This window comes from Peromyscus maniculatus, chromosome 12 (genome assembly GCF_049852395.1).
Source record: "Peromyscus maniculatus bairdii isolate BWxNUB_F1_BW_parent chromosome 12, HU_Pman_BW_mat_3.1, whole genome shotgun sequence".
Taxonomy (NCBI): Eukaryota; Metazoa; Chordata; class Mammalia; order Rodentia; family Cricetidae; genus Peromyscus; species Peromyscus maniculatus.
In genome coordinates this window covers 81,239,087-81,248,957 of record NC_134863.1, presented here as the reverse complement: position 1 = coordinate 81,248,957, position 9,871 = coordinate 81,239,087, and the positions used below count along the sequence as shown (strand labels likewise).

At 51.7% G+C, this 9,871-nt stretch overlaps 1 protein-coding gene across 1 annotated transcript; it reads left to right on the top strand.

Annotated features, from left to right (window-relative positions):
• The first annotated feature begins 231 nt into the window (after window positions 1-231).
• Atp5po (ATP synthase peripheral stalk subunit OSCP) lies at window positions 232-7,815 on the top strand. The gene is made up of 7 exons (XM_006983559.4): window positions 232-364; window positions 1,355-1,405; window positions 2,919-3,029; window positions 5,636-5,765; window positions 6,201-6,313; window positions 7,335-7,421; window positions 7,639-7,815. The coding sequence occupies exons 1-7, from the start codon at window positions 233-235 to the stop codon at window positions 7,750-7,752; spliced, it is 738 nt and encodes a 245-aa protein (XP_006983621.2). The 5' UTR covers window position 232; the 3' UTR covers window positions 7,753-7,815.
• Window positions 7,816-9,871: the final 2,056 nt, after the last annotated feature.

Here is a 9,871-nt window from a genome sequence, read left to right as displayed (position 1 = left end):
TTTGGCAGGCGACGGTTCTAGACGAGGCAACGATAATGACGACGAATGTGCAAAGAAGCTAAATGTAAACCTTAAACTAAAGAGAGCACGTCCACTCTACACTAACACCCGCTCAGCCGGTAATTTCAATTTTCAGATCTCGTTCGGGTTCAAGAGTCCAGCCGGACCGCGGCGCCGGCGGACTACAACTCCCAGCATGCAAGGGGTGTCTACCCATGCGCCCTGGCCCCTGATGAGTACATTTCCCAGAAAGCCGAGCGGTCACGCCGGCGGCGCGCGCGTGCGCTCTGGCGCCTTTGGGTTTGACCTAGAGCCGCCCGGGGAAAAGATGGCCGCGCCAGCCGTGTCCGGGCTGTCCCGACAGGTAGACGCCGGCTGGAGGGCCCCTCCTGGGGTGGCCGGCCCCTGGCTCCCAGCGCCGCGAGGGAGGCCGTGGCTGAGGGGCCGGGCCGCCCACCAAGGTCGTGGGGACCCGCGCGCGGGGGCAGCATGGGGCGGATCCGGACTTCGTCCCGCGGGTCGTGGGCGCGGGGGTCGCCGGGTCTTGACCTTGACATCCGGGGGCCGCTGCGCAGAAGAGCAGCGGGCAAGGGCCTGGGAGAGGGGGGATCGGGGGCGGGACACGTCTGGCCGAGGTGGTCAGCCTGGCGGGGCTGCCCGCTTTGCTCGGTGGGTGATGGTGAGGTTGGAACCCGGAATTGGCTGGAAGAAGATGCGTGTCTGGGTCGTCTGTCCTGAAGCTGCTTTTCGTTTGCAACATAGTTTCCACCGAGGCGTTAGAAAGCTTTTGAGTCCCCATAGCCGGTTCTAACGTGTGCGTTCCAGAGCTGGAAGTGTATGACCGTGACCTGTGCCCTTACGAGGTGCCTTCTAAGCTGTGGATTCCAGGCTTCTTTCTGCCTCGACAGACACAATGTCCTCTCTTTAAGACCTGAAGCCTGGTGCCATGTCAAGTAAAACTCAGAGAATTCATCTTTGGTCTTAGATAGCTTTTCAGTTCCTAAGCAAGTATATTTGCTTGAATCATGACCGGAATCCTCCCACTTTCGTTGAAAAATTTTTCTCAAAGGTGATGATAGATTTCTTAATTGTTTGGAAAATTAAGTTTTGGGAAGTTAGTGTTTTCTCTCTCAGCCATCCGGCAGGGACGGTGGTGGGAAGGCAGTTTCCAAAGCAATTTGGAATGACTCTCAATAGGGGACGTATTTATAGGTAACAAAGAACGATTCCCATTCGTGTGTGATAATATAAAGGAACAGATGCAGCTAATCGTTTAGATTATTTTAACATATGGCTAAGCTAGTGCAGGAATCCTTCACATAACCCCTTTGATCCCTTTTCTTTTGTCCTAAAGGTGCGGAGCTTCAGTACGTCTGTGGTCAGGCCATTTGCCAAGCTCGTGAGGGTATGTTAAGTTCTTTTGTGGAGGGAAAGCACGCGAGAGTGTGAGTTAAACAGAAATACAGTTAGGTGTGTAATTACTAACCTTTTCTCTGCAAGATTAGCAGTTTCCAAATGAATGCTGGGATGGGGGAGAGGGGCGGCTCATCCCTAACCTTTAATGTTTTAAAAATTATTTATTTGGGGCCAGCAAGAGGGCTCTGTGGGTAAAGGCTCCTGGTGGCCATTCTGAGGATCTGAGTTTAATCCCTGGAACCCATGTGGTAGAAGGACCCTGCAAGTTATCTTCTGTCCTCTGTTCTCCACGTGTGTTCTACACATACATACACACACACACACACACACACACACACACACACACACACACACATACACACGGAACCCATGTGGTAGAAGGACCCTGCAAGTTATCTTTTGTCCTCTGTTCTCCACGTGTGTTCTACACACACGCACACATGCATGCACGCACACACACAAACAAGTTGTATGTGTAAAAGAATTTTAAATTGTTTTTCCTAGTAATCCTCCATAGACAAGCTAGGCTTTTGTTTTCTTTTTATGAAGGAAATAGTTGTAACAAAAGAAAGCAAAGTGCCCAGCTTCTTATAGTTGTCACAGGAGTTGATACTCTGTCGCAACTCCGTGTTGCTTCTTGACTCTGGCAGCCAATGAGGTGTGTTTGTACTCTGCACCTTCTTTCTCCAAACAAAGTCAGTACTGGCAGGTTCCACTAGGTTGGTTCTACCCGGCACCAATAGTCTCCTCATTGTAGAGGTCTGCCAGCCCCTTTCGTTTTAAACCTGAGTCTGGTTGATACAGACAACTCCAACCTTGTTACCCAATACAGATTGTAGTATGGCTGAATGTACGTGGATTATTTTGTGACTCTTTTATTACTAGTTCATGTGTGACAGAATCCATTCAGCTGTCTTAGCTTACAGGTCTAAAGATATCCTGGGCTGTCTGTACTCTCCAGCAGCCAGGCCTGTCACCTGTACTTACACCCACCTTGGGAAACAGCAGAACAGAATGCATTAGGGAGCATTAGGTGGAACTTCCAGAAGCACACTCCACCATCCTAACAGCACCAAATTCCTTAAGAGCTCTGTGAATGGGACCGTTTCTTCCTCTGAGAACTTCCTAAGATGCCGTACAGTGATGGGGAAGTGTGCCCTTGGGTGGTTCTCCTACACTGCTCTCCTGCCTCGAGTGTCTCCAGAACTGTCTGCTGTTAGTACTTGAACCTCCCATGATTAGAGACTGCCTGGCTACTGAGTTCAAGCAAGCCAGAGCTCATCGCCAGCAATTGCAGGTAGGCAGGTCTGGAAGGGACACCGAGGCTTCTCTGCCTCTGCGGAGGTAGAAGGTCCTGTCCTGGCCGGGAGGTCTCTAGTTTGAGAATTCTCATTCAGGACCGCTCCTTGGTGAAGTAGTTCAGTGGCTCGGCAATGGGAAATGCCATCTTTAAATGAGAAATGACTCTGGTCCTGACCTAACTGCCCTCCCTCTGTTTCCAGCCCCCTGTGCAGGTGTACGGCATCGAGGGACGTTATGCCACCGCCCTTTACTCTGCGGCATCCAAACAGAATAAGCTGGACCAGGTGGAGAAGGAGCTGCTGCGTGTGGGGGTGAGGAGCGAGCCCGTGGGCCGGGGCCTGCACTGCAGCCTTCCGCTGTTTAGCTGTGCAGAGAACCACCAGAAACCACAAAAAGTTCCTACAGACATGCTGTGTGATAATACGGCCAGTTTGTTCTCTGAAACCACTGTGTGGTATGGGCTAGGATGAGTATATTAACATCATGAACTCAAGCTTTCCAGCTAGGAGATAAAATCAAAATGTAATTCAAGAATACTTGCCATTTTAGAAGATCAAGTTTATATTTATAAACCTAGAATAGTCAAATGTGTTTTGAATATATTTTCACTTTACTGAAATTATATTTCTTCATGAAAGTTTCTTCAGAAACTTCCTAGGTTTATAAATAATTTTTTAATTCCGTTTCCTTATTTATTGGGAATGGGGAGTGTTGGGCATGCGCACAGAGGAGGTGTAGAGATCAGAGTCCTTTCCCTATACCCTGTGAGTTCAGGATCAAATCTGGTCAGCAGCCTTGGCAGCAAGTGCTTTGTCCTCCTGGAAGTTTCATTACTTCTTTCCCAGGACGTGAAGGACGGATGACTGAGCAGAGGCTGCTGGGAACTAGTCGGGACTAGGTGTCAGCATCGGAATGAGACAGAACTGAGAGGCCCACGGCCGCCTAGAGAAGGAAATTTCTTTTTGCAGCTTCTTTTGAAAGGCAAAAGAGGGAACTCCCCCTTGTGAATTAGCAGAAACCAAGCGGGACTTAGGTCAGAGACCTCTTCCACTGGGTCGCCGCCCCTCTGGCTGTTGTCGGGCAGGTGGTGTGCCATACAAAGGGTGGTGTTCTCGGTTAGCTGTTTCAAGTGTGACTCTAGTCCACGTCTCTCTGAGAGGAAACAGTCGGCTGCCCAGGCCAGCGGCTGCCCAGGCCGACAGCTGCCCAGGCCAGCGTGGTGTTCCGTGCAGAAGACGGTGCACATATGCTGCCCGTCTCACTCACTCGGCGCTTACTCCGTTTCTAAACGGAATTGAGCCGTCCGCCCTCCTTGTCTGCAGATGGCACTGGGGAGCCTGGCGGGGCCTGGCTTCCCGTCAGAGACGCTGTGGGGAGGCGTTGCCTGGAGCAGACAGCCTGGCTGGTGATCACCGTATGCGGTGCTCACTTAAGCTCTCTTTGAGCCAGGCAGTCCTGTTCACCGTGAAGGTGATGGTTTTGGTGGTGGGCGTTAGAATGGGTTTGGGCAGACAAGATGCCTCATAGAGGAAGGACACTTACCACCACCAGGCATGACTACCTGAGTTCATGTTCTGGGACCCACATGGTGAAGGAGAGAACCAACTCCAGCCAAGTTGTTCTTGGACCTCCACATACCCACCATGCCATATTCATTCTCATTCTCTCCCCTCTCTCCTCTCCTCTCCTCTCCTCTCCTCTCCTCTCCTCTCCTCTCCTCTCCTCTCCTCTCCTCTCCTCTCCTCTCCTCTCCTCTCCCCTCTCTCCTCTCCTCTCCTCTCCTCTCCTCTCCTCTCCTCTCCTCTCCTCTCCTCTCCTCTCCTCTCTCTCTCCTCTCCTCTCTCTCTCCTCTCCTCTCCTCTCCTCTCTCCTCTCTCCTCTCCTCTCTCCTCTCTCCTCTCTCCTCTCTCCTCTCTCCTCTCTCTCTCCTCTCCTCTCCTCTCCTCTCCTCTCTCTCTCCTCTCCTCTCTCTCTCCTCTCCTCTCCTCTCCTCTCTCCTCTCTCCTCTCCTCTCCTCTCTCCTCTCCCCTCTCTCCTCTCTCCTCTCCCCTCTCCCCTCTGTCCTCTGTCCTCTGTCCCCCCCTCTCTCATGTTTTTAACTACTTAGATTTTACTTTGATAACACCCAGAAGTCAATCCTATAGAAGGGAGAGTCTATAAGTGGGATTTTGAGGGTGAGAGGGAGGGGTGGTATGGTAGGAGATGTCACTTTAAGTGTCTACTGGATGTTGCTAGCAGAGACAGGAGGAGGTGGGTAGCCCAACTCCAGGGTCATATTTATAAAGGCATTTCTGGATGGCTGCTCAAGCCGAAATCCTAGCGTGAAAGTCAGTACTGAGTGGCAGTGGACTGAATTCTGGCCAGGAGCCAATGGGGTGCTGGGGAGCAGCCTGCAGGCACATGGAGACCTGTAACTGGAAGGAGCCTGCCTGCCCAGGAAGAGCCATTATGGGTCCTTGAACTCCCGCCTGATGCTGAGGGCAGCAGGCGCTGAAGCAGCAGGTGGTTACTGGATTCACATGTGTGCTTCAGCAGAGTGGGGATAAAATGGATTCCCAACATTGTTGTGGTTTTTGTTCTCTCTCCCTCAGACCAGAATCACACAGTTGTTTGGGGACAGAGAAAGGGCAGAGTCAGGGTTTCCTGAGACGGGCCTCAGGGTACGTGGGGGATGGTGTGCTAAGGAAAACGGGCTTACCATGTCACCCATGGTAATATCGTTGGTGAGACTGGAAAATGGGCTCACCATGTCACACGTGGTAAGATGTATGGTGAGACTGTGGCTGCTTAATTTCTTAAAAATACATGTACGAAACTTGATAAGGTATTTTTTAAGTTCTCTAAAGAGTGTCTTTAATCCCATGTGAAGTCATGAACAAAAAATGGGTAGCAGCTAGAATCTTGTCTGTACTTTCAGCAACTCCTGAAGGATCCCAAGATGTCTCTTGCTGTTCTGAATCCCTACATCAAGCGCTCCATCAAAGTGAAAAGTCTGAAGGATATCTCAACAAAGGAAAAGTTCTCTCCCCTGACAGCCAACCTCATGAGTAAGTGTGGGAAGTTCCCATCTGGGTTTTCTTAGATAATTGCTTTAACTGTGCCGGAGGGGAGGGGAGGGAGAGGGAGAGAGAAAGAACCTGATGCTCCAGGAAGTCAAAAGAGGGCATCAGACCTCTGGAACTGGAGTTATGGTCGTTGTGAGCCAACATATAGGTGCTGGGAACGGAACCCGGGTTCTCTACAGGAGCAACACCCCATGCTCATAATCACTGAGCCGTCTCTCCAGACCCCATCATAGTCTTGTGGGGTTTGTTTTGTGTTTTGTTTTGTTTTCTGGAGCTGAGGACCAAACCCAGGACTTGGGCTTGCCTGAGCTAAGTCCCCAACCCTCCCATCATAGTCTTCGAGGGCTTTGGTGTTTTCAGGCTCCAGGCTGACACTGCTTTGCGTGTGAGTCAGTGAGTCTCATGTCACTCCCCCAGGCTTACTCGCTGAAAACGGTCGCCTGGGCAATACCCAGGGAGTCATCTCTGCCTTCTCCACCATCATGAGTGTCCACCGTGGAGAAGTGCCCTGCTCGGTGACCACGGCGTCTGTGAGTAGCCCTTGCACTGGGGAATGTGCCTTACCACTAGTGAGGTTCCTGGGAGCCTCCACCTGGAAGGCCAGTGTGTATCTTATTAGTGATTAGTCATGGGGATCTTGGCTGCATTTAAAGGACATCAGAATGTTTTATGAACTAGTGACTTAGGTCCTATTATGGCCTGAATTCTTTTTTTGTTTTGTTTTGTTTTTTCTCTGTGTAGTTTTGGTGCCTGTCCTGGAACTCACTCTGTAGCCCAGGCTAGTCTCGAACTCACAGAGATCCGCCTGCCTCTGCCTCCAGAGTGCTGGGATTAAAGGCATGTGCCACCACCGCCTGGCTATGGCCTGAATTCTTAATGCCTTTTAGTTCTAGAATAGGAATGTTTAACCTGGGGTTTGAGGTGCACAGGCCCTCTGACCTGCTGGAATGCAGAGCAGTAGCCAGCCACCATGTATTGGTGCTGCCGTCGGCCGGGCAGCACCTTGTAATCTGTTAGTACTCTCAGATGGGTGTGAAGTAGAACTGTCCTTACATCATAGTCAAGAAGCTGAAGCCTAGTCCACAAGGTGGGCCCAGGATCTGAACTCTGTACATTATATGGCCTTCCTACAAGTAATTTTGTTGTCTTAAGTATGTATTTTCCTTTGTGATATAGTTCAGCTATATAAACCAGGAAGACTGGTGAATAAACTTGAGCAGACGGTGCGGTGTGCAGCCCGGCCGTGTCCAGATCGTAGTTTGGTATCTGAGGCACCTATGGAGTTTGGGGGTGGGGGGGTGTTCTTGTGTGGTCAGGCCTTCTGCTCCTGAACCAGTACGCTGGAAGGTACATTGTGGTGCAGCTGTTCCCTAGCACCCCCCCTACACACATGCACACACACACACACACACACACACACACACACACACACACACACACGAGTCAGGAATCGAGCGCCTGTCTTGGTGACACACGTCACTGTAGTGTTTCCTTCCTGGAACTGTGCATCCTGCTCTTGTGCCGTTTAAAGGATGGTTGGTTCTCTTTCAGCCTTTAGAAGACGCTGTTCTCTCCGAGCTGAAGACGGTGCTGAATAGCTTCCTGCGGCAAGGCCAAATATTGAAACTGGAGGTGAAGGTAGGTTTGGTCCCTTGCATTGTCTGACTTGGCCATGGCTGTGGAGTGTTGGTGCTGAGGTAGAGCTTAGGCGTGCGTGGTTCCGACCCCTGTGTAGTTCCCGTCTGTGTTGGGGTGGCCGTCCGTTGTAGTGAGCCTTCTCGGGGTTTTTCATCTTCCCACTTGATGAGAGAGAGACTCCTGTGTTTTCACATTTACAACCTGTTTCCTTTCCCAGACTGACCCGTCAATCATGGGTGGGATGATCGTCCGAATTGGGGAGAAATACGTCGATATGTCCACAAAGTCCAAGATTCTGAAGCTCGGCAAGGCCATGCGGGACTTGCTCTGAAGGCTGTGTCCAACTACGAGCTCTCGTCCTTGGAGCAACAATAAACGTTTCCTGAAAAGAGGGCGCCAAGTCTCTTGTCCTTTAAGGGGTTGTGGTGCCGTCTTCCTCCTCCGCAGGCTCCCCAGTCTCCAGGTTAGAAAGCCTTTGGGCTGGAGGTCGTGGTCTGTGTGTGTTCTTAGGAATTCCTCATTAACATTGTACCTACACAGTCTGGTACTGCCTGCCAAAATCTCACTTAAGGGGTGGTGAGAACTGGTCCCTAACTAACCAGTCATGAAGGAGGCCTCCCTACTGAAAGGATCCTCACACAGAACCTCACTGTAGGGCGCTCTAACTTTCCACATTGTGCACCTCTTAGGAAATGTAGCAATCCTGTGATACAGTAGAACAAGCCCCTCCCACTTTACACCTGCAGTTTGTTCAGGGTCACGAGGTGGGGTGACAGCTGGGTAGGGTGGTGGCCAGGCCCAGGGTCTGGTCTGCAGTCTCCATTCCATGCTTGTTCCTCTTGTGACAGACAGCACACGGACCACCAGCTAGCCAGGCTAGCACACATGTCCCCATGTCCCTTCTCACAGTGTCCCTGAGATGCTCCAAACCGCCTTAGCCAAACAGCTCCCCCATGCTCTTCCCAAAGTTGCCTCTGGAGAAGCCAGGGCTCTCCGGGTGACCAGCAGCTCCTCCTGGGCCACTCCCAAGAGCATTTGCCTAACGGACTATTTCCTCGGAGGGCTCCTGATAGATGCCTCCAAAAGAGTGCAGCTGGTGAGTCCTAGAGGGCAGGACAAGTCCCAGGGCTCCACCAGCGACATGCTACGGCTCGTGTGCCCTCTGCCAGCCCGTCATGCCTACCAGGCCACCTACCAGAGAGCACTCAGGACTCTGCTTTCCCAGGAGCCAAGGATACCAAGACGATTAGTCGACCTGATCGCAGTTGTGACGTGCTGGTGAGCCTGGGATCACAGCGAGTGACCTGTGCTGGCCAGCCTCCTCTGAAGTACCTCACCACAGGGCTAAGCTTAGCAAACGGAGAAGAGGAGATGTAACGGGTCCAGGTTCCCTTCACCAGCGGCGGCCCGGCAGTCTGCAGGTGATTTCTTCCGACCGGAGACAGTTGAGATGGCGGGATCCAGAGCAGCCAGACTGGGAGCGAAAGTGATGCCAAAGGCACCGTCACCCTGCCACGCTGTCCCTCTACCACGCTGTCACACTGTCACCCTGCCACGCTGCCACCCTGCCAAGCTTTCCCACTGACCCCCAGGCCTTCCTTACCACAAGGGAGAGACACACGCTCTTGCGAAGCCATACCCCACACTGCTGGGCTCTTCTCTCCTGCTGAGTGTGACCTGCCTGGCCATTCTCCACCTTCCCGAGACTCGCTGCCTTCCTCCCAGCTCCTCCTGAGGGCTGGGATAGCCTCACACACACTAGAACTCCAAGGCTCACACTCATTACCTCACAAATCCTCGAGAACCAGCTCAGCCATCTTCCTGTCAGTGAAGCACAGAAGTTTTGCCTCGTGAGGTTGCCAGAGATGACCCCAAGGCCTTGCCCGAGATAACTGTGTGCTGTAGAGTGAGTACACGAGCCTGGATCTCTGTAGATGGGGCTGGACATGCGTCTGAGGCAGCCTTGATTCCCTCTGAAGTGCTGAGATTCAGGCATGTGCCACCACACCCAGCTCTACAATGAAGTCCTTCCTAACATCTTCAAACAGCCTGACGTGGTAGTGCATCCCATAATAACAGTACTCGTGGCTGAGGCAGGAAGGTCATGAATTTTGAGGTCAGCCTGGGATATATATCAAAACCCTATTTCAAAAAGCAGGCCTTTAATCCCAGTACTCGGGAGGCCGAGCCAGGCGGATCTCTGTGAGTTCAAGGCCAGCCTGGTCTACAGAGTGAGTTCCAGGACAGGCACCAAAACTACACCGAGAAACCCTGTCTCAAAAAACAAAAAAATAAAATAAAAAATAAAAAAAACAAAAGCTGTTTAATCCAGCACTCGGGGGCAGAGGCAGGTGAATCTCTGAGTTCAAGGCCAGCGTGGTCTACCCAGAGAAACTTGTCTCGAGAAAAACAACAAAAAGCAGAACAAAATCACCACAGAGCTGGAGCGA